The sequence below is a fragment of the Bombus vancouverensis genome, chromosome 8, assembly GCF_051014615.1.
Source record: "Bombus vancouverensis nearcticus chromosome 8, iyBomVanc1_principal, whole genome shotgun sequence".
NCBI lineage: Eukaryota > Metazoa > Arthropoda > Insecta > Hymenoptera > Apidae > Bombus > Bombus vancouverensis.
This window is the reverse complement of record NC_134918.1, coordinates 18,429,130-18,453,305: the sequence shown is the minus strand read 5'-3', so window position 1 is coordinate 18,453,305 and position 24,176 is coordinate 18,429,130. Positions and strand designations below refer to the sequence as shown.

Sequence of the window (24,176 nt, the reverse complement as noted above, 5' to 3'; positions counted from 1 at the left end):
TCTTTTGTTACACTGTTCAAATTAAGTAGATATGTATAAAGTGTAATTAAAATATCTGGAAATCACTACAAATATTGTTTTCTTTTGATTAAATATCTTGATAAAACTTTCTTCAAAACAGGGCATGTAGTGTATTAAGAAAACAATTATGAATATAGATTTATGTATGAATCCTTTTTATTTATTTAATTTCCTGAATACACTGTACGAATTATATGCTAATTAATTTCAGAACGCTCTGTATAGCAATTTGTCATACTTTGAACTTAATGTCCCATTATCAGTAATACATTTGAATATTTTTAGTTAGTAAACTATGCACTTTAATAAATAATTTTGCTTATTGCTGGTTCAATTTGAAATATTTATTTTTCAATTGAGTGTCTTGTAATAAATGGTTTTTTGTACATGTACTTAAGATATCACTAGGTTTATGTAATTTATAAATATGACTTTAATCATAAAAATTTACCTATTTCTATAGAAATTTACTTTTAAAGTTTTTATATGTTAAAATACATGCGAATAATTATTATTTATGTATTAGTCTTATGACCAGTAATTAGTTTTGCTCATATCATGTCTTGCACTACAGTAGTTCAATGTGTAAAAATGATATAAGACTCTCTAAATATGATAACATTTCTTTATTTATCTAGCTTCTGTTTATAATGAGACGACATAATATCAGTTCAAGGCATACTGTTTACTTTGCTTCAGCAAGCCAGTTTAAAATTTGTAACTTAATTTGTTCAAAATACACAAAGTCTAAAACCAGGGACGCATGCCGAAAGATAAGAACCAAGTGCACACACATAACTCGCAATTGCTTGAAGTATTTTCTATGATTGATATAAAATGTTCCAAAAAATATTGTAAAAGATATTACTTCAAATTGATATATACAATGTAGTCTGTATGTGATATATAATAATTATATACAGCTATAAACTGATTATTTTGCCCTGAATTTATATACATAACAGATAAGTTTGAAGCGTTTTGTTTTAATTTGAATTTCTGCGTGTGCATCGGTGATCAATCAGCTTTTGATAAAAGCATACTCATTTTTAGCTTAGCTCTATGATCACTTTGTAAAAATCTGCATGTAAGTACATAAAATATTGACATTCAAAATTAAAGTGAAACAGAAATAACCGGATTTATGACTTTTACACTTAAAAATAAGTGTTTTTATCACATTATCTAAAGTAAAATTTGACAAATAAAGAAATAATAATGTTTGTGAAGTATTGAATCTTTAAGAATTAACAACATATAAGAGTTTATTTGATATTGAAATTTATGTCCTATATGAAATACTTTAAAAAGAAAATAAATAGAGCAAATACAAAATTAACTATACAAGCTCCAAGAACTATTATTGATTTTACTAAAAGACGTACTTTTAATTAACTCAATCTGCTTCATCTGCTGTTATATAATACCATAATTTTTTTTTCTATATATAGAAAATTTTACCTTTATTTCTTTTATAACCCAGAAAATATGTGTAATATATAATATATAAAACAAAAATGAAAAAATGCTTAGCCCTGCATTAATGCAGAAAAAGTTACTGTATCCACAATGTTATGCTTTCTGTGCTATTTTCTTTTACATTTACAGTCTTAGTAAATTGCTATAGTGTGCACCTATACATTTTTCGTTTTTTTTTCTCTTTATTGTTACTACTGTATCGTTTCATTATGCATATGTTCAAATTACATGTTTAATTCTATGAATTATGTATTCCGTGAATACATTCAATGCTCATGTATACAATGCTTGTGTATTGACGAGTATGAATGATTTGACAACACATTAAATTCATTAAACTTGCATTACACATGTTTATTTACCAGAAGCATTATTTTATATCTATTAATTAGTAAAAAAGTTGTCGGTAGGTTCATAAGCAATTAACTTTCAATTTAATGATTGTGAATGCATGAATTCATTCAGTATAAAGTGTGTGTTTCACTTAGGAAGTCTTGACAGGATTGATGCAAAAGTTTTCTTAATCCTTAAATTATAAAACATGAGATAACCGACGACATTTGTATTTAATATTAATATTTAAAAATTATATTTAGGCAAGCAGGTTTGAAAAATAAAAACAGCAATGAGCGTAACTAAAATAAAATAAATGCTATGGAATAAACATGACTGATGGACTTGCACTAAATTATTTTGTAAGATAATTATAAAAATAAGGCTTATACAAATTATATTTTGATTTACTTAATAAAACAATGTCAATACTATAAGCAAAATTATTGACTGCGACGATTGTGGTTAATTAATACGTATAATGCTATGTTACAATCATTAATAAAATTCACTAGAGAATTTATTCAATTGTTTATATGGCACGATTTGTATATGCCAAATTTACTGTTGCATCAACCCTTTGTATATTTCCTTCAAGTGGAACATTTCATGCTCCATTCACACTAGCAATTATGTGACACTCTCTTAAATATAAACTATTATTATTTTGGTACACTTTTTGAAACCTTAAACAACATTATTTCTATTCAGTACACGCAACAAATAATTTTGCTCGTATAAACAGTTTTTCAATAAATTAATATTTCTTCAAGGTTTCAAACAATACCATGCACAGTTTTTTATTCGCACTACTTATTATGTTCATTTCTTCTGTTTCGTTTCTTGATAATAAAAATACAAGCAATACAATGAAAGTTGTAGAACTCAATGTGATACGTGAATTTTAATTGGTACGTGTGTACATTATTGTTTGTTTTTTTTTTCTATTTGTATACATTTAATGTTGTGTCTACATGAATGGTGTGGGACACGCGCAAAATACTCGGTTGTGTGCCATCTCTCAACAAGACACCACAAAGAGTCATGATATAATACTTGAGACTATAATGTAATGTGTAAGGATAGCTGCAACCTCACACTTTATTGATGTTCTATCATAAATTATGTTCAGTGGCATTGCTATGAAGCCTGAATCATTTCTGTACCCCTACCTTAATAGATAACTCAGGGGTTTTGATTGTTTACAAGAAATAATCTGGTGTCCGCCTAGTAACATGCGGCTCACCGCGCCTTGGAGCTGGATCAAATTGAAGGCTGTAGAGATAAAATGCAAAATATTGTACGAAAATGAATAAAAAATAATTCATATCAATATTTTTGCTCGCCAATTATTTCATTTAATATAAAATCATTATACTTACAATGAATATTTTAAAGCGTCATCTAATTCCATAATTGCAGCTTGATTTCCACAACGATAGCAGTAATTGGGAGCTGAGAATATTGTTACAACATTACGATCATGACACCTGTAATGAAAAATATATATATATGTATGGGATACATAATTTTATAATAATAATACCATAATATTAATACACAAATACAGTACAAATTAAATCATAAGTAAACATTTCCAATAAATATACCAATTATAACCCTCCATAACTAATTGATGAGCTCGTGATACTAATGTCAGGCCATTAGAATGATTAAAAGTTTCTGAAATATCTTGTCCGAAAGTATACCCTGCTCCTCGAGGAGAAATACCCCATCCTCCTCTGTCATCTGGATCTGACCACAAAAGATCACACATGGGTCCCTAAAGTAATATGAATAATATTTTACATATCTTCCATTCTTCCTTTACAAATTTAGAAAGTCACCTATAAATACTGACTTCGTGTGGTACTTCTTGAAGACGGTCTAGAGCACGTATATGATCTAAAGTATCGATCGAAGGTGATAAACCACCATGTAAACAAAATATTTGACCATCTACCAGAGCAGTTAATGGTAAATAATCAAATAGATCCGTGAAGAACTTCCATACATTGGCATTGCCATATTTACGCAAACATTCGTCATAAAACCCATACACCTGTGTGATTTGCCTTGATTCATGATTACCTCTTAAAATAGTTATTCTTTCTCTATATCTGACCTATGAAAATAAAATTTTATATACATTATAAAGGAAAAATAGTGTATATAAGGGAAAACAGGCAGTTCTATATCTGTATATTCAATTTACATATATATCTGTTTAAAAGAATTTTACCTTGAGCGCAACAAGTAAGGTAACAGTTTCAACAGAATAATAACCACGGTCTACATAGTCACCCATAAAAAGGTAATTTGTATCTGGAGACTTGCCTCCTATTCTGAACAATTCCATTAAATCATGGAATTGTCCATGTACATCTCCACATACCGTTACAGGACATTTTACTTCTTGTACGTTAGATTCTTTAGCTAAAATTTCTTTTGCCTGCAAACATATATTAATTCCCTGATATTATTTATTATCTAAAAATGTTAAAGCAATATAAAGATATATAAATACATAATAGGTTAATTTAGAAAATAAAAGAAATGATTTATAATTATCTATCCAGCCACATTTACAATATTATAATAACAATAATATTAACTCATTAACGGTCAAAGTTGCGTTAATGCAACATTTCATTCAACCTTTCTTTTTTAATTTACATTACTAAATTTTACTGAATTCATGTTGCAATTATGAAAAGGAACTTCAAGAATCTGTTCAATATCTGTTTCATTACTATTTCTTGTTTCATATAGATCCTATAATTTTATGAAATTAAAAAAATTGGAATATTTTATGATATATTATTTTATTAAAATTATTGTTTTTGTATTTCCAATTCATACAATGGGATTCTGTGATATACCTATTATTTCAATGGATTTTTTAAAATTTATAAACAATAACTTACTTAATTTGGGTTTTGCGATAATGTTGCATTTACATAACATTTACATATTATTTCACTGCATGGTTCTCAATGAGTTAATATAACAGATTTATAACTAAACTGGAAATATTTATACAAGTTCATAATTTTATGAATGCAATTGACATATTGACACCAAGGCATTTAAAAACTCATAGATGTATCATTCGGGTTCCTTTGCTAGAACTCAGATGATGCGCATGTAAGTCATTTGCTTCGAATGTGTTAAAGAGATGGAATCCAAATATACAAAAATCTGTTTTACATTTCAAATATTACAATGAGTCCTCTATTTTGAATACTTTTATATAAAGTTAGACACACACACGCGCGCGCGCGCGCGCACTCGAACACACACTCACGCACGCATGCACACACGCACACACGCGCGCGCGCGCACACACACACACATACACACACACGCACACACGGTCAGACAGACAGACAGACAGCAGACAGACGGGCGGACGGACGGACATACATACATACATACATACATACATACATACATACATACATACATACATACATACATACATACATACATACATACATACAAGAGTTTATTTACAACAAATAAAACAAAGACTTTTCAAAATATTGCAAATTTTCAGTAAGAAATTAATTTTTACATTACTGTTAAGTTCCATTAACATATACAACAAATTAGTAATACAAGAATAGCAATACAATGAATTAATAAACTACAAATATTTAATGCTAATAGCCAACAAAGCAAAACCTAAATAGGGATTTATTTTTCCTACTAATTATACTTTACTATTGACTGCTTCAGATATTTTTTATATTTTTACATATTACATGCATTCTGCATACTATTGCATTTTAAGATTTACCATAAATGCATAAAATTTCACAGTCTAGTAATAACATTAATATAATTTACATAAAAGATAGTAAAAATATATTTAGGAACAATAGTGATAATATAATAGATTAGATAATACAGCTGATTAAGAAATGATAGTATAAGTATACAACTTATACTTTTTATTTTCTTCCATATAGAAAAGCATTTATAGCAAATTACTTATTTATTATAACATATGAAGCAAATTTATAATCTATAAATATTCTATATTAATATTAATTTGCAAATACACAGATAAATATGACATTTTCTTGTCTATAACAGTACATATTGTCGTATTTCAAGCAGTTATTATTAAAAGTTTCCAAGCATAATGATTAAACATCTTTTAAGCATTATGCATGAGCAAGTATTACATATACAAACATCTCGAAGACGAATACAATCAAATAAGATAATTTCGACATATCACAGGTGTTTCGAGCGTTGAAACATGAAAATTAAAGTGCTCTTTACATGCTGCAAGAGATCTCATTCGGGAAGTAAAAATAGAATCGTGGGTTGATTCGGCAAGCTTGCTTGGTTTGAACAAGTTGCAGTGTAAATCCAAATAGCAATGAACACGGTGGTTTTTGGAGCGTCTGATCGTAATTTTAAATAATATCTATCAAGACTGAATTTGTCGAAATTGCGAAATACACTATCGATAATATTATTTCTGTATATAAAACATATTCAAATGTATTGCAATGAAATTTGTAATGACACGTCAAATTATGCTGTCGGTGGTGATCAGTAGAATACGAATAAACGAGCGTAAAACAGCGTAACAAAATTAATTGTAAGCCAAACAAGAGATATCTCAATAAATAAGATACACTGAAAGAATCGACGTGGTGATAATTTTTTATGGATGAGGGAAAAGTGTATGTGTACCTTCTCGCACAGAGATTTTACTTGGCTTTCTGTTAGTTGTTGGCAGTTATTTAATTGTTCTATCCACTGATCGAGTTCCTTCAACGACGCCTTTTCCTCCATCGTACAAATCTACGTATGAAGTCTACGGATAGCCCGCACTCTTAGCACATGTAATAAAAGTAAAGCGAGTCCGTCCCGTAAACTAAATCATTCGGTTTTACTGGAAAAGCTTCTTAACACAAATATCCCGATCCAGCACACACTCACAAAATGGCCGATTGCGAGTACGGACGGTGACGTCACACTAAATTCATGCGTGCTTCACTAGCTATAACCTAGATTATCATGCCGGCCAATCGCGTTCTGCGTTTATCTCGCTTTTACCAATCAGAAGTCGAGTATACTTTTGTCGTATATATGCTATTGTACACTGTGCAACTGTGACTGCATCGTTTTAACAACTATGGTTACATTTCTATTGGAAATATCGGAGCATTTCAGTAACGTAGAAATGCGGGATAAAATCTGGCGAAGATAAAGAAATATTTTAATACAAGATATATGATGGTTTCAGAGCTTGACCGAAGATTTCATTTCACACCGTACATCCAATCACTTTGTAAATATTACGTTTGTTTTGTTACCATGTCGACATGAGAACTCACCAAATTCGATCAACGTGACATTTACGAAAATGTCAAATTTATTTAAATGCAAGATACAAAATGATAGTTCTTAAAATACATAGATCGTATAATTTTGAATAGGTCAAAATATGTATGTATGTATGTATGTATGTATGTATGTATGTATGTATGTATGTATGTATGTATGTATGTATCAGCTATAATGGCGATTGATTTGTAATTAATTTTACAAATTTTGCTTCGATTTTTGTACTTTGATTATCACACAATGAAGTCTGAACGATTTTCTTTGAGAGAGGATATTTCAGCTGAACTAATTCAGAGAATTCAAGAATTTCGAAGAATTTCAAAGAATTCAAAAGGATTTCATTCAAAATTCAGAGTAAGGTAAATATTTGATTAAATTAAATACAGCAACTATTAAGAAGTAAATAATTTAAAAGATTATGTTTAATAGCATATACTTGCGATTAGAGTGGAAGTCTATTTATTTAATGTTTATAGAAATTTGATTTGATTTAATGTGATATTTTGATTGTACATATGTTTCTCTTTTTTGATATACATAACTGCTTCTTTGTACACTTGTACTGAATTTATTTTATTGTACCTATACATTGTCATGACTAATTTGAAATAAAGGTGTAACATATATAGCACCCCACCAATAAATATTGTCTAAATTTACAATATTTTGTATTTTGGTATGTTGTACAAGTCTTTACATATATTTGAATGTTTATTTTGATTTCGTCGATAAAATGATTCTTTTTGAGCTTTTTTGAGCACACCAAATTTATAACCCATTCTTATATGGTATGATAGTTTTCAAGTAGTTTTCGAAGTAGAATTCAGAAATACAAATTTTAAGGCGAAGAAATCTGTTTTAAAAATTATGCATGTATAAAATTTGTGCATAGCGTACGATTTACTTGGACGCCATTTTAAGAATGTTTAATTATGTATAATTGAAGAATGATTTGAATCGATGGTTGTATACAGATGCGCGTGGTAATTCTTTTAATAAATCAAGAAAGTAACTCACATTTACTTCGCTCAGAAAATTATACAGTATTTTTTGAAAAAGCAATCTTATTAGTTGTATAAGAGCATAATGTTTTCAAATTGCCGCTGCTAGTGACACCATGAGATCAACGTTTTTAGTGAACGGTCGGCAAAGTCGTTATCGTTATATTATTGATCTACAGTGGAACTAAACAGGGCAGCCCCCAACTCTTTATAGGTTTTTGTATATGCCCGCGTGAAACCGCTTCTTGGACTTGACCGTGTGGTGCAACATCTGTATTGGAATTGTGGTGTTTCGGTCAGCGCTTGTTCAAATGTTGGTTACAAAACAGGCAATTTCTTTGGATAGGTGTACGACGACTTTCATGAAACACAAGTTTTTTCTAACAGCAATGGTTTCCTTTACTGCAAATATTTGAACAATTAACGGTAGGGCCACGATATGTTGCAAGCATGTGACGGCATAAGAAGAAGAATGTCGATCCTCGGTAATATCGATGAAATATTCGTGGTCAAGGAGTTGCTTCTGAAATTTCGGACGATGTGGATGTGTTCTGATGTAATGACTGTGGTCCAATCTACAGTCATATATTAGGTTGGCATCGTTAGGTGGTAATGACAAAATCCGCAATCACTTAGTTGCCAACCCAATAAATATGTTTCCATACTTATATATTATACCGAAAGCATAGAAGATACCCTCCAAAAACTGAGTCGCGAAAAGTCAACATGGAAGACATCGAAGTCCTTGTTCTTGCGGGACATGCTATAAATGTCTCAGACAGAGACTGACACATTTCACTCATCTCTGTCTGTCATGCAAGAACAAGAACTTTGATATCATACATGTTGATTTTTCACGAGTTAACTTTCGGACGATTCTACGTAGCAGGTATCGAGACTTTATAAGACCGTCGATTGGACCACGATCGTATACACACGTCTGGGAACTCCTATGAAAGGGGTAAGTAAGTCTCTTAGCGACCAATGAATATTGTTCAATTTAACCGCAATAAGGCGCTTTGATTGATTGCTTAGAATTTTTTGTGTAACGTTATCGCGGAAAAATAACCCAGACCCGGTCGTATCTGCCCCTTTCTCTCTCCCCCTCCCCTTAATGCGGCCTAGGACTCGACTCACGGTGGACCGAGTAGCACGGGAGGTGAAAGGAGGAAACAAGATCACGATATTGATTTTAGAGACAAACTTTTGCCTTATACGATTATTATGATTACCTTACTAATTACTTTGTATTTAACTAATGTCAAATAAATGTTATGTAACATAAATATTTGTTTCATCATTAAAAACCTTTCTAAAGTCTAAAGTTATACTATAATTTTGCTTTTTTAGTAAAAGGATTTAATAACATAAAAATGTTTCAATCATAAATAATATTCTGAATATGATATTATTTACGTATATTAAATTTAACAGAAGAACGAAAACAGCAAACACTGCATGTAAATCTAATATGACTATAATAAATAAATAGACAATATTGATGATCTTTTTTATTATCCTATTTATTGTAATACTATTATATTATTTATTGCAATATTATATAGAAGAAAATGGAAGAAGGGAAGAAACATAAGTAGGTGAAACCATCAGTGAACATGAAAGAATGTCTTATGATATTGATCTATTTCTTACACAAGAAGCTTTTTATAGCTTGCTTTGCAGCAGCGCACTTCGCTTGTTTCTTATTAGCACCGAACCCATAAAAATGTCTTACTTTCCCAGCAATAGTTACTTTTAAAGGAACCATGACAATATTCGTATTATCAATAATAGTTCCTTTCCTGGGGAAAATATATAATTGTTAAGTAATTTTAACGAAGATGAAATGTTAATTGTTACTAATAATACTCACAGGAATTGTGGGCGTGCGCCGTGAGTTTCATATAAAACACGAATTGGTTGTTTTGGAATATTTTTGCTGAATTCGTCTAAATAAAAGCTATATGTTACCACAACTAATAATGTTTATTAACAATTTTAATGTTATTATAAAACTGTTATGTTATTTTCATAAATACGTACCGATTTCTTTATGCATAATGGAATATACAATGTTCCATACTACTGTAAGATTTTTATTACTATCCATATATATTGCACCTATTACAGATTCAAATATATCTCCTAGAACTTTAGGAACGTCTACATGTTCAGCCATATTACATTCGTCTTCTTCTAATAAAATCCATAGAAGCTGTAAATATAGAATGTATTATATACAAATACAGAAATACATTTACATATATATATTTAAATAATTCAAAATGTATTTAACGTTTCCTTTATTAATGTAAAATACCTCGTCATTCACAGCATAATTTCTTTCTTCTTGAAATTTCACAAATCGTTCAATAATATTATTTAATTTTGGAGCATAAGATAGTAGAGCGATATGTAAACCATGTCTTACAGTCAAGCATGCAAAAGTAATATTATTAACAAGAGCAGATCTTAGATCTGTTAATGCACCAGGGTTTAAATTCCCACAACTTTCATAGATATAGCTTGTGATTAGGAAATCTGAAATTATACGTTAAGTCAAGCATATTCATTTAATATTTTATTGATCAATAAACGTTCAAAAGAAGGTTTAAAATCATAAACATTCTGTTACCAAGTATTGCATCACCAAGAAATTCTAATCTTTGATAACATTCAGTCATATTATTCGGTGTATATGAAGGATGTGTAAAGGCCTGAAACATTCAACTGTTTTACTTGAAAGTTATATTTTTTAGTTAAACTAAGTTGCCAAACTAGATCTTAGTATTAAAGAACTCGATATAACAATCCATCAAAAATAAAACACTCAGTTGTTGTAAAATGTTAATTACCTGCAGTAAATACCCTCTATTATTAAATCTGTATCCAAGCTTTGTTTCTATATTGGAAGCCCAAGGCATTAAATGATTTATGTTCCCTTCAGAAATTATTGGATTCCGAGGGGTACCAAGCAATAATTCATTAGCATCAATTTTATATGGTAAAATTTGAAACCATTGTAATAATATTAAAGTATCTTTAATACCCATACTCTAGAAAAATGAAAATATTCATATTAAAAAAAAATTATTACAATATTATAAAACTTTGTTTTGTACTTACTCTAAGATATACACCAATCAATGCTTCTACACAATCTGCTACTGTTTTATCAGAAACTGTTTGTATTCCAAGATAATGTTCCATACCAGTTTGTGCTTCTGCTGTCTCCCAATCTAATATTTTTGTTTGTATTGCATTTTTCGTGGCTTCGCTTATATGTCCACTTAATTGCTCATCTCGAGGTATTTCAATTTCGTATAAAACATTTGGTGACACCTTACGCAGAGTTTGTTTTTTCAATAAATTTAATCAATTTACTTCATTAAATTTTACAACTTATTAGTTTACATCATCTATATTACTACATAATTTACTGTGTGTATGATTTAGTTTTGGAATATTCAAATAATACAAACCTTTGCATGTAATAACACATCTTGAACTTGCCTATACACTGTATAAGCTGGTGCAATAAAATTACTCAAAGGTATAAAACTGTCAACTTTCATACATCCCGGAATGTTTTTCTTAACTCCACAATAATACAGATTACGGTTGCCAATAATTTTTCCTTTCAGTGCGGTTAAATAACCTTCACTATGCTTCGGAAACTCATTGTATAAAAATAATGATGTAATAAATTTCAAATATGCATCTCCTAATGTTTCTAATCGTTCTAAATTGAACGCATCATGTCCTGTTTTAGTTAATGCCTATAAAAATTTGTTTTCATAAACAGACTAGATTAACTGATTACAATTAAATCAAAAACAATTAAGAATATACTTACATACGCGATCTGACCGGGATCGGGGCCATACGAACATTTTAATGACAAGATTTGCAAAGCCGGTACTGGTACTGATGGTTTGTTCAAAAAATTAATTTTGTCATTTTTCTGTGAAATAATACACTTCATGAGTATTATAAATAAATGTTAGATAACAATGTTATACATAGAGAAATGTTGCTCAAATTTTTAGAAATATAAAGTGAAACGTATGTATAGTATGTATATAAAAGATATAGAATATTACAATTGAACTATTATTTTGATCCTGTGTTTCGTTCATAAACTGACAATAGTGTTCTATTTCAATTAGCTGAATTTCTTCGATATTCTTGTCCAAATCTGGTTGTTCTTCATGTTTTGACCATGGATAGTGATATAATTCTGTGAAAATATTTCTAGTGAAATAATTTCATATTATATGAAAATAGACATTTTATTAATGTATAAAAATATATAGTCTACGTATAGGCAAACTATCTTTAAAGTAAAAATAAATTAACAATATATATACACAAGGTATCCCACCTAGCTCTGTAACCCTTAATTACTCTTTTTTACTCGTATTGGCCACGATACGAAAAAATTTTTCAGACCTAATTTCTCCCTTGACATATGATAACTGTTAGTGCAATACAACATAAAGAGGAAGAGAACCAAAAGTGTCGAATGTATAATCTAGATGAAGAGGATCCTTGTTGCATTTCATGCTCTGTGAGGGAATTTATGAAAGAATAAGAGAAGAGATGGAGAATTAGAGAAAAGATGAAAAATTTACTAGGAGGTAGATCAGCGAGGGAGATGTGTGTATAGTAGAGTTTCGAGCAACTAGTAGGGAAACTGAATAGCGATCTAAAACCAAAGGAATGTTGTTACCATAGATTAGCTAGCTACGTTTTAAGGATATAGACTACTCTAGGTTCTAGCTTTTAATTTAAAGAAATTTGTAAGCTTAATGTTTTATGACAAGCGATGATTGTATCTAAAAACTATATTAGGTATAGGAGATATAATATATATGGATAAATAAATAGATAAATAAATAAATAAATAAATAAATAAATAAATATATATATATATGTACACGAACCATCTGCTTCTGTTCCATTTGAAATTGGTTCTGGATGTAAATTATCAATATTTTCTGTAGTAGAAATTTCTAATAAAGGCTCAAATGAGTCTTCTCTTCCTTGGTCAGTTATTACTAATGAAGGCCATTTCATATTATTTGATAATGTTCCTAAATCACTTTCTTTAGCAATAATGTATCTTAGATCTTCTGCAATTAAGAGCTGTGAGACTCTGTGCAATATAGATGGTAAAGTTGTTGCTTTGAGCCAATATAAGGCTGGAAAATTAATTCTAATGCATAATTCTGGAACTAAATGCTCTTTCTTTGATTCAGCACTCTTATCTCTGTATAGAGAAATACGATTTAATTATGAATTTAGTTTCATTTGTATATAATATGTATATAAAGAATTATGTATTACCTAGGCATTATATAATCTATTGCCCTTGATATTGATTTTACTTCTAACATTGGCTGCTCTAGATTGTTTATTACCAATCTGTGTTTTTCTTTATAATAATGAATATACGTCGAAAAGTGATCAGTTGGAAAACATGAACTGGGCATGATATCATCACATACTTGGGTAACAATATATGTGTCTGCAGCTCTATAGTTAGGTTTAACCAGTGCTAGTTCGTAATCAGAACTCTTAAAACGGAATGGAATTGGTGGTGATATATATTCAATAGAACTATACTGTTTCGTAACTTCCCAATTTATGTCCCAGTCTTCGTTAACTAAAAAATTATATTTTAAAATAGCACTAAAATAGAAGATATTAAAAAAGGCCTAATATTAATGGTATCTTATATAGTACGAAAGAGAATACATAAATATATCTTTATTATCTATATAGAATTATTATTTTAGTGCATAGCGCAGATTGAAAAGCTTTCGGAATGGCAATGGTAATAATAAATAAAGGAACACCTAGCGGCAATTCCGAAAATCGAAAGTTTCCAATCTGTCCCCGTTCAATCATAAATTTCATTTACCTGGCACAATTAAAAAGCAATTATCACGATTACAATTATCGAATACCATAAAGGTTTTTATAACTGGTACGATATCACTAAATATTAAAGTATGAAACCTTTTTAAATATATAACTTCTTCTTCAGTTAAAATCATTTTTGCGTGATTTACTTTCACGTCAATATTTAATTCACCAACACGCATAAAAATTGGAAAAGAAGGTATCTACAATAAGAGTATAAAATGTATAAGCAAATGTATAAGCGTATAGAATGTTTGTTATTAAGATTAGAAAACAAATGGAAATTTATACCTGTGGCATTTGTTTTGTAGAAAGTATACCAAAACCTGCCCTATTATGTAACAAATTATAGAATGTCAAATAGCGATTATCATGATGTGGTGCAGGATACTTAGGTGTAGCATGAAGTATGTGAAGATACACTGTCTCTTGAGGAAGAGGAAATGCACCATAGAGAGCTGATGGGAACTATACCATATAAATGGTGGTTTTTAGTAACAACATTTACTACATTTTGCTCAATGAAATAATAAATTTTTGTTTTATTTTACCTGTAACTGATGATGTCGCTTTTTCTTGTATGTTCCTACTGAACTTTTTTCTGATTCAATTTCGTCAACCCAATTTGGAAATAAATAACTTAGGTCCTTTTGAAGTGTTTCTATTGTAACTGGCTTTAAATTGTCAGATAATTCTCCGATTTTATGTAATTCCATACACATATTCATAGCAACAGATCTCTTTGCACTGCTAATAGAAATCATAGGATCACCAAGAATAGTACTTCTGAATGGAGATATAGATGGTAATGTAAGAGAAACCTAAAACGTTATTTAAGGAAATTACAATCATTGCACAAGAGAAAAAAAGATTTAAAATATTTCAGCCTCTAATACCTGATACAGTGGCGGATAATTTTTTGAAATTTTACGTAAAGTCCAAATAGGTGATAAACACGCAAATTTTGATTTCAATAAAGATGTACAGTATTGATTTATTACACTAATTGCCATCTGTTCTGTTATACAACATACTTGTCCATCATCACTAGTTACTTGATATGGTTCTATGTCATGTTGATATAGTTCACTTTGTATTTCATTTTCAGTTGGTACGTTACGTTCATCAGTTTTGTCTACTAGAAGCTAGTTGAAAGATAAAAAGTGAGTAAATTTATATGTATATATGTATATGTACATACAGTTATGCCCCGTATAACAAGCTATTAACCATTATCCATGACCAGGATTTCATTTTGTTTACCGATGATCATTATCAACAGCAAAAAGGTTTTTTCTTCTTTTTTTTTAATATCGCTAATCGATGTCGGCGGCAAAATGTTTTTCCGCTTATACATTCGACTATCATTGATTGTTATTAACATTACTGATATTTAGTATTCATTGACAACGTAAAAAAATTGATTGTACAATTTATTGTATATTTTATTAAGCAGAAAATCGGTATGAAAATATATGCGACAAGGAATAAAATTTAAGAAAATGGCACCTGTTTCAAGTGTTGTTCTATCTTTTTATATTCAGTATGTCGTCGTAGATACTGTGAGTCATCTTTTTGTAGCAATACTACATATTGACTATATGCATGCCGTGCTCTCCCTTTGCTTTGAATATATGTTCTTACATCCATTGGCAAATCGTACCTAACGATTAATGAACATTTCGGCACATCTATACCTTCATCTATAACATCCGTTGCAACAATGCAATTTAACAAACCATTTCTAAATCTAAAAAAAAAAAAAAAAAAGGAAAAGAAAAAAAAAAGAAAAAGGAAAAGTTTAGAGAACTGTGTATTTCTTGAATAGTGATGTATTAATGTATCCGCTGACTTTTATATTAAAATTGAATAAATACGCTTGTATATAATAGATTGTATTATTATTATAAAATATCGTACTTGAGCAAAACCTCCTTATTCCGTTCTGATACGCATAGCAATTCTTTGGGATTTTTAAAAGGATTACTGGACACACCTACCACAAACTCTGGATGCAAGAATTTATATTCCTCGTCATGCAAGGATATGCTCTAAAATATTACACAAATTACAAAGTAATGAGAAAAAGATAAATTTATATAAATTATAAACATAAAAATTACTCTTTACCTTTAATATCTGATATAATATTTTTGCAGTGAATCGACGTTGTACGAAAATAATACAGCAAAATACCTGATCATGATGCTTGTTATTATAAAAGTCTTTCAATACTTTGAGAAGTTTTCGAATTTGATCAGATGAATAACTGAAATTCCATAATATTGTTTCAAAATAATATTAACGAATTATACAATAAATATAAATAGAAGTAACTCACTTGTAAATTCTCTCTTTTTCTGGACTCCCTTTCATTTTATCTTCTAATAATTTTCTACAGTTAATTACGTTTGTTATAAGATATTCCAAAATATATAGTGTTTCCTAAATATTACATATTACATTACACAATATAAACGAACAAAATTCAATATATCTTTATGTTTAATATTTACATACCACATCATCTATACTTTTTTTCAAGTATTCTAATTGAATCAAATGAAGTAAAACACATTTGCTTGCGCCATAAATTCCTATATCAAAATAAAATTTGCTAAACTAGAGAAGAATACATACAAATTTAATTATATTTATTATATTATAATTAATTTTGTAAATTATTCTGCATCCTATTTTTTATGCATACAATATGTTAGGATATGTCCTAAGGTGGACAGGAGATTATTCTAATGCAAGGTTGACAAAAATATATTTTTTATTTGAGACCTTGTCTTTGAGAAAATTAAGTTTCAAAATTCATACATTAGCTTGAATGTAAATATACTTAATGAATCACAAATTAAATTTAATTATCCTGAAACAAGACCTACAAACAGAAAAGGCAAAAATCTTTATTTTCTCCCCGGCTTAGTTTTGCATATAGAATAACCTCTTGCTCTTGAGTGTACCATATATATCCTGGCACTATATATACAATACCTGTACGTAGAAAGTGGTACTGAATGTTTCTTAATATGCCACTCAGCTTTTTACTAGTAGTTTTTGGTCTAAATTCTGCACTTGATTCATTATACTTCAGATTATCTTTTAACGCTATGCAATTTAGGATTAATTCTACTTCCTTAATAATATTATTTATGCACTCCCCAACATCGTCTATAATATGCTGGTCAAATTGAATAATTTCTTCAATTGGTGATGCATAATAACTTTTATCAGCTACAGTCGCAGTAGCTATTCTTGCGTTAAATGTAACTTCCAAAGACTACAGTAAAATTTATATATTATATTAATTAAAATAAAATTTTTCTTTAATGTGATTATATGAAATTTACCTGCATAACTGATTGTACTTTTTTCAGCCTCACATTAGAATTTAATAATGATGCTGAAAGTCCTAATACTCTTGGTTGTTCCTCTTTAGGACAATTTTCAAAGAGTTGCATAATTTGTCGCATAGGATGATCATTTACTGCTCTGTGACATTCATCGAAAATAATCAGGTTTATTCTATTCAAAAATATATATCCATGACAAAGTGCATTTACTAAGATTTGCGATGTCATTACTAAAACCTATAATACAGCATTCTTTAAGATTTTACTAAATACGTAATTCATATTATAATTCATATATTCGTATAATGTTATAAAAACAATATTTGCAACAATATTTCTAAGTTATAATTGACTTCCATTACCTCGTGTTGGTTTAGATGTTCATTCCATTCTTCATCATGCCAAAAATCAACTCCTTCCTCGCTACTGAGTGTTCCACAAGACAAACCAGTTAATCTTTTAATATAATCACTTTGTTGTATGACCAAGGGTACTGTATTCACTATAAATATGGTATGTTTACCGCCTTCAGCATAAGGCCTATATATAAAATTCATAGCACAATGTTTAAATATTGATAAGGTGAAAATATGATTATATACTATATGACAATAACTGACAAAAATGTGTAATTTATGACTCATACCGTCGTATATCCGCACTTAATTCTTTAATAAGCATAACAGCAATAAATGTTTTTCCGGCTCCCGTTGGTAAATAAATAATAACATTTTCTTTACATGCAGTTTCAAATAGATCAATCTGATAAGGTCTTGGTATAAACTCCTTTATATCTGTCTCCATAACTTAGATAATAAAAAAAGTCTGAAAAAATAATATATTTATAAAGAAAATCAAAATACTTAAAAATTATAATCGTACATTTAAAATGAGTACAACTTACCAAAAATAATAATTTCAAAGACGATAAGTAATATATTCCACTTTTTCGACTTTTAGTTCATGAAAGGTCGAGGAATAGTTTTTCATATGAAACTGAGGGAACTCCCTGATATTGTTAACAAATCGTCCGGTTATCGTCCCGTAATTGAACTACGGTCATATAATTACACAGTTCTGGTGATGATCATATAAACAGGCCTGAATACTCATATACTGAAAACACGGCCGATTATAGTACTAGCCTGCTAAATACAAGAATGGCAACAATGCGGGAGTCCGGCATTCATATATATAACAGTCTTGACTTTAGAGCCGGCTCTGTCTCCTCTAACACAAAATATGGGTTCCGATGTAGTATTGTCATGTTATTCAGCACAGCTAATACTAGAATTGGTTCTGCCGAAAACATAGAAGTAATCATTCCAAAACTAAGTCGTGAAAAATCAATATTGAAGGAAAAAAGGTTCATGTTTTGCGCATGCGTGATATGCTATGAATGTCTCACACAGAAACAGCGACATCTCTATTCGCCTGCCTGTCTCGCAAGAACGAAAATATCGTTGTCTTTCATGTTGAACTTTCAATTCAATCGTATATCGTAAGTATATAGTATTTCATGTCATACAAAAAAGATGTTAGTAAATGTCATGTCATACAAAAAATGTAAATTTACATAATAGAGTAGAGTTCAATTGAAAACATGACATCGAGCTGCACCAAGGGAACTGAAACTTGAAAAATGGTGTACTACAGCTGAGTCTAGTATTTACAACTCGATCGGAGCGCCGCTATCGGGAATTGGGATAACACACCGCGCCGCTAAAAGGAATTATCTCACCACGGGAATTCCCAGAACACCTATCTCCCTCGTTAGTAACGCTTTAAAGTGTAAAAATCTATCTGATGCGTAAAACAGAGTAGTCCATTACAGTAGGCTCAGAGTATCAAATTTTAGATAAGTCTTAAACATTTATGCCTAGACTGAGAACCATTATATTTCGTCTCTATTCGTCGGGTACTGTCAGAAAATACGAAAAAACTTGTAAAAGAAGTTTAACCTTGGACGGTATTTTACGTTTTTCAAGGTCATTGAGGCCTGACTGCCCGTTTTCATCATTTTTCTCGTTACATATTACATTTACATCGTAACAAAGTAATTAAAAAGGTTTCGTCAAAATCCATGAGGGCGTCATACATCGACAGATTCACCGATAAAGGAATACGGATCTGGCTATTTCCGATATTTTCAACACAGTCATAGAAATGAGTACGCGTATTGGCCGAAAGTGCCATATATACGAATAAAATAATACAGAATAAACGCATAACGGTGGACGATAGAGAGCAGTAATTTCCTTGCTTCTGTGGCCTCTTGTGTCGTCAGTACTGCATAGTACGTATGTACATAGGAAGAAAGATATGAGATAGATAATGATCGATGTTGGATCTAGGAATTTGGGGGTAATTTTTAAGTTCACCGGTCGAAAATTATCACATAACATAAATAAAAGCTATAGATAAAAGTTGTGTCCTGAAACAAAATTCAATGCTTTTTTTTCATTTTCTTCACTATGATAGAAATGGAATACAAGAGAGGGCAAGAAATAAAAAGAATGCGAATAATTAGATGTTATTGAGTACTAATCAACTTAATTGTTCTCTATATTGTATTGAATGATCGAAATATACTTTTCTTCGCTTATTTAACAAGAGTATCATAAAAAAAAAAATAAGAAAATATATTGTAAAATTCTTTTTTTTTTTTTTTTTTTTTTTTTAGAACAAAAATTCAATTTACAATTTTAACTTGGACCGGCAATAAAGTTTCGAGTTCATTTTATATATTTACATTAAAAATAATAATTTTAGGAACAGTTGTACTAATTAAATTCTACAAGTTTTTCAGTCTAGAATGGAACAAATGTAACAATATGGGCAAGAAACATGATGTAATCATCAAATTAATAAATCACATTTCTTTTGCTTATATTATATCTTAAATATTAATAACTATACTGAGATTCGTAGACGTCCAAAATTATTTTGTTACATAATTATTACTATTTGTAATTATTACTCAAATATATATATTTCAAATTATATGTATAGTGAATGTATGAGCGTACAATGAAAATTTAAATACAATAATTAAATAACAATATCTTAGTTTTGTACATAATTAGATTTTAGTGGAACCATTAGTGTATCATATTCATACATATATCAGAGTGTAACGATTCATAAAAATTAGCAAAATTTGAAATGTTCCATCCATAAATTCAGTAAAATAATTTTCAATAAATGTTGCAACGATTCGTTCTATAGTTATTCAAGTAAAAATTGCACGACGATCAAGGCTTTTGACGGAAATAATAATAATGTTTGTGAATGTAAGTCACTTAATAAATACATATTTACATAATCTCAATATATTTCACATGTATATATCAATAAGCATAAAATTACAGTACACGATGTTATGTTATTAAATGAAAGGGTATACGGACAGATGGTAGAATTATCAATGAGGTTTAATCGAAGTACATTATTTGGTAAATAATTGAAATTAACGTTTACATTTCTGTGCAAACAATCCGTATGAAATGAAACATCATTGATATACCTATTTCCCCTACCTTATCCACTTATTTTTGCCCTGTACCGTATGTCGCGCAAAAAGTTAATCGAATGAGAATGTAATTGGTTTCCTAATGTAGTAAAGATTCTGCAATAGTCATGTACTTTACAATACATTGAAATATGAAATAAATACATTGAGCATTCTGTTACGAATATATTACAAGTAGAAATTGAAGTATGTGGTTTTAAAACAATTTAGTTTCAACAATGTCTTCACACAATTACTGTTCAATAATTCCTTCTATTGCTTGTGCTACTATTCTCGTATAAATATATTGAACATCTTTCAATTAAAGTTCCGTACAATTTTTAAAAATTATTGTATCAAGATATATAAAGTTTTCTCAATAATAAGAGAACAATATAGAGAAGTTCCTCAAAATATTAAATGTTACAGAACAGGTCAATGTACCCACAATTTAAGTAAGATAAGAAAAATGTTTATACTGTATAATCATATGAAGGTATAAAGAAGATACTATTCCCAAATTTCTACTTCGAAAGCTTTTGTACAAATTATGAAAACAATTATCCTTGAGCATTTATATTATTTTCTTGTTGAAAGCAACGACAAATTTCAGTCGTTTAACAATGTGATATCAACAAAATTGCTAATAAAACGTAAAAAAAAGGAATGCATTTCTAGTTAAAAAGACATAATTATTTCATACTTCTCATTGATAGAATTGTACATACATAATTTTTTAAAGTAATACTAGAAGGAGATAGGCAACAGTATCAATAGGTACAGTTTCAAAGAGTTATCAAAGAGGTCTACTTTGCAGAACAATATTGTCTATCTGCAAAGTGTTGCATCTAATTGGACAAGCCATGGCAGCAACAGTTTAATTTTCCTTCTGTAATTTGGATCTTTGGCAATAGGATTATGCTCTAAATACACTGTCTGTAATTTCTTATTAACTGCTAAATTTTCTACAGTTGTCCAATCCTCAATTTCATTGTTGTTTATCTGGAAAATACATTAAGTATCAAATAGTATTTAAATATGCATATACAGCTCTTAATCATATTCTTACCCAGAACTCTTCTAAATCTTCAAGATGTTCAATGTTTTCAATCTTTTTTATTTTATTATTTGCTAGATCAAAAGTTGTTACTTTTGTACAATTTGATAATCCTCGGATGCATGTTATTCCATTTTCAGATAAATACAACTGATCAAGATTCTTTAATTCGTCTAAATTTTCTATTTCTATAATGCGATTGCTTTGAAGACTTAATAACTGAAGATTTTGTAAACAGCCCAAATTTTCTATCTTTGCTATCTTATTTTTACCAAGGAACAAACTTGTTAAATTTTCAAGTGCTTCAAGATTAATTATTTCTCTTATTTTGTTATCACCTAACTCAAGGATTGTAAGGTTCTTTAGATGTGACAGATTCTCAATGCACTGAATCTTATTTGACGACAGGTATAACTTTTGTAAATTCAATAGGTTGTCCAATCCTTCTATCTTTTTAATACGATTAAAAGATAAATCTAAAAGTCTGAAAATATAATATTTGCTTATGTCCAAGAAATTTAGGATATTATTTTGATAAATTTACTATTTATTATATTTACTAAAAGAAAATGTATCTTTTATTTTACTTATATGGAATGTAGTAACATACTTCAAATTTACAAGAGCATCTAAGTTTTCTATAACAACAATCTGATTATCTCTTAATTCTAACTCGACCAAAGTTGTAAGTGTATCAAGGTTCTCAATTTTCTTTATCAGATTCCACGTAAAACACAATCTATGTATCTTCCTCAATGGTTCCAAATTTTCTAATTTTGTTAGTCTCGAATGATTGAAATCTAATTCCTAGAACATTAATGAAATAATTATACATATATATATAAGAATTATGTCATTATAAACTTTCAAGTTGTTATTGATGAAGTTAGTAGTAAGGGAATAATAAAAACGAACATCGCTATCAGGATCTATGATAAGAATCTTTTCCGCTTCTTCATTTTCATCATTTTCATTCTCTCCCTCGATTTCAGCCGAACCTTCGCTTTTATTATCCTCTAAAACACGATTATATTTCTATAAGCAACCATGATCCGTAATGTTTTTATTGACGATTACGTTGCAATAAACAATTATTATACCATTATTTGCCATTACTACAGGATATAAAGACAATTTCTTCGATTTAATTGGTAGATTTAGTTTAAAATTGCGTGAAAAAAGATTATAATTGATTATACTGTTTCATAAAGATCCAGCATTAAATGCAAATCGAACTGTTGTAGTATTTGTTGGAATTATTTGAAATTGTATAAACTTTACACTGCGGTAGGTTCTACAATGTCCATGGTTTTACACTACCCCACAAATGTGGTTGCGAACTTATATCACGTAAATGACAATTACATCGTATATATTGTGAAAGTTTTCCACGGCTTGTTCTTAGTTCTTACACTTTTTGCAATGATCAGTAATTTTAATAAAACTGTTCTAAAGCTTATTTATTATTATTCTAAGTTTATTACTACTACTATTATACTAAGTTTATTATTATTATTATTATTATTATTATTATTATTTTATTACTATTTATTACTACTATTATTATTATACTCGTAATTTTATTAAATAAACATATTGATTAATAAAATATTCCTCTATATTTCTTGCATCTGGCCATTTTCTTTTTTGAAAATAGTTTTTGATATTAACTGCATGAATAGTAGTTTGATATTAACGAAAACTGCCATTAGGTATAGATTTCACGATATCGATTTACAACTGCTTAAATTAATCCGTATATGTATATATAATTGATTTGTTACAATCAAATGGTAGTATTAGAAAATATAATAGGTTATGCGAAAATATTTTCTTCATTATTAATCATTTTTATGTATTCGTCTTTTAATTAATTAATTAAAATAAGGTGAAGATCTTATGAAACATCGGCATCTAAGTTCTAGAAAAAATCTAGGGAAATTCCAAGTAGCAATATTTAAATTTATTGGTAATATTTTCATTTCGATACTTAACATACAATAAGATAGAAAATATAATATTTATTTAAATGCTGATACAGTTTACTGAAGAGGATGTAACATATATAAATTTATATAGAATTTAACAGTTAGTGGAAAATTTAAAAATATACT

General features: G+C 29.1%; 3 protein-coding genes and 2 long non-coding RNA genes across 6 annotated transcripts; 2 read left to right on the top strand and 3 right to left on the bottom strand.

Moving 5' to 3' along the window:
• Window positions 1-159: 159 nt before the first annotated feature.
• mts (protein phosphatase 2 catalytic subunit mts) lies at window positions 160-6,816 on the bottom strand. Its single transcript, XM_033339549.2, has 6 exons — window positions 6,547-6,816; window positions 4,076-4,285; window positions 3,695-3,958; window positions 3,444-3,616; window positions 3,216-3,323; window positions 160-3,108 (listed from the first exon to the last, which is right to left on the bottom strand). Exons 1-6 carry the CDS (start codon window positions 6,646-6,648, stop codon window positions 3,036-3,038), a joined length of 930 nt encoding a protein of 309 aa, XP_033195440.1. The 5' UTR covers window positions 6,649-6,816; the 3' UTR covers window positions 160-3,035.
• A 1,550-nt stretch (window positions 6,817-8,366) lies between these two features.
• LOC117159584 (uncharacterized) lies at window positions 8,367-16,468 on the top strand. The gene is made up of 4 exons (XR_013058967.1): window positions 8,367-9,165; window positions 15,241-15,295; window positions 15,589-16,207; window positions 16,292-16,468. It is a non-coding gene; the product is annotated as an uncharacterized LOC117159584 (long non-coding RNA).
• On the bottom strand, window positions 9,710-18,875 carry Dcr-2 (Endoribonuclease Dcr-2). The gene is made up of 26 exons (XM_033339542.2): window positions 18,399-18,875; window positions 18,141-18,319; window positions 17,857-18,034; window positions 17,492-17,731; window positions 17,136-17,421; window positions 16,653-16,729; window positions 16,474-16,577; window positions 16,263-16,401; window positions 16,053-16,183; window positions 15,642-15,882; window positions 15,029-15,277; window positions 14,684-14,953; window positions 14,424-14,600; window positions 14,131-14,335; window positions 13,554-13,872; window positions 13,151-13,476; window positions 12,308-12,444; window positions 12,061-12,168; window positions 11,687-11,983; window positions 11,331-11,546; window positions 11,060-11,260; window positions 10,840-10,921; window positions 10,525-10,745; window positions 10,248-10,419; window positions 10,078-10,153; window positions 9,710-10,006 (listed from the first exon to the last, which is right to left on the bottom strand). Exons 2-26 carry the CDS (start codon window positions 18,296-18,298, stop codon window positions 9,847-9,849), a joined length of 4,770 nt encoding a protein of 1,589 aa, XP_033195433.1. The 5' UTR covers window positions 18,299-18,319; window positions 18,399-18,875; the 3' UTR covers window positions 9,710-9,846.
• Window positions 18,876-18,887: 12 nt separating this feature from the next.
• On the top strand, window positions 18,888-20,173 carry LOC117159583 (uncharacterized). Its single transcript, XR_004464604.2, has 2 exons — window positions 18,888-18,995; window positions 19,078-20,173. It is a non-coding gene; the product is annotated as an uncharacterized LOC117159583 (long non-coding RNA).
• Window positions 20,174-20,810: 637 nt separating this feature from the next.
• LOC117159577 (protein phosphatase 1 regulatory subunit sds22) lies at window positions 20,811-23,787 on the bottom strand. 2 transcript variants are annotated; one of them, XM_033339544.2, is made up of 5 exons: window positions 23,163-23,781; window positions 22,978-23,078; window positions 22,673-22,869; window positions 22,075-22,546; window positions 20,811-22,007 (listed from the first exon to the last, which is right to left on the bottom strand). In XM_033339544.2, exons 1-5 carry the CDS (start codon window positions 23,173-23,175, stop codon window positions 21,834-21,836), a joined length of 957 nt encoding a protein of 318 aa, XP_033195435.1. In that variant the 5' UTR covers window positions 23,176-23,781; the 3' UTR covers window positions 20,811-21,833. The 2 variants fall into 2 exon arrangements, with proteins under 2 accessions (XP_033195435.1, XP_033195436.1); XM_033339545.2 differs by lacking the exon at window positions 22,978-23,078 and having other exon boundaries at window positions 23,163-23,787.
• Between the last annotated feature and the right edge of the window lie 389 nt (window positions 23,788-24,176).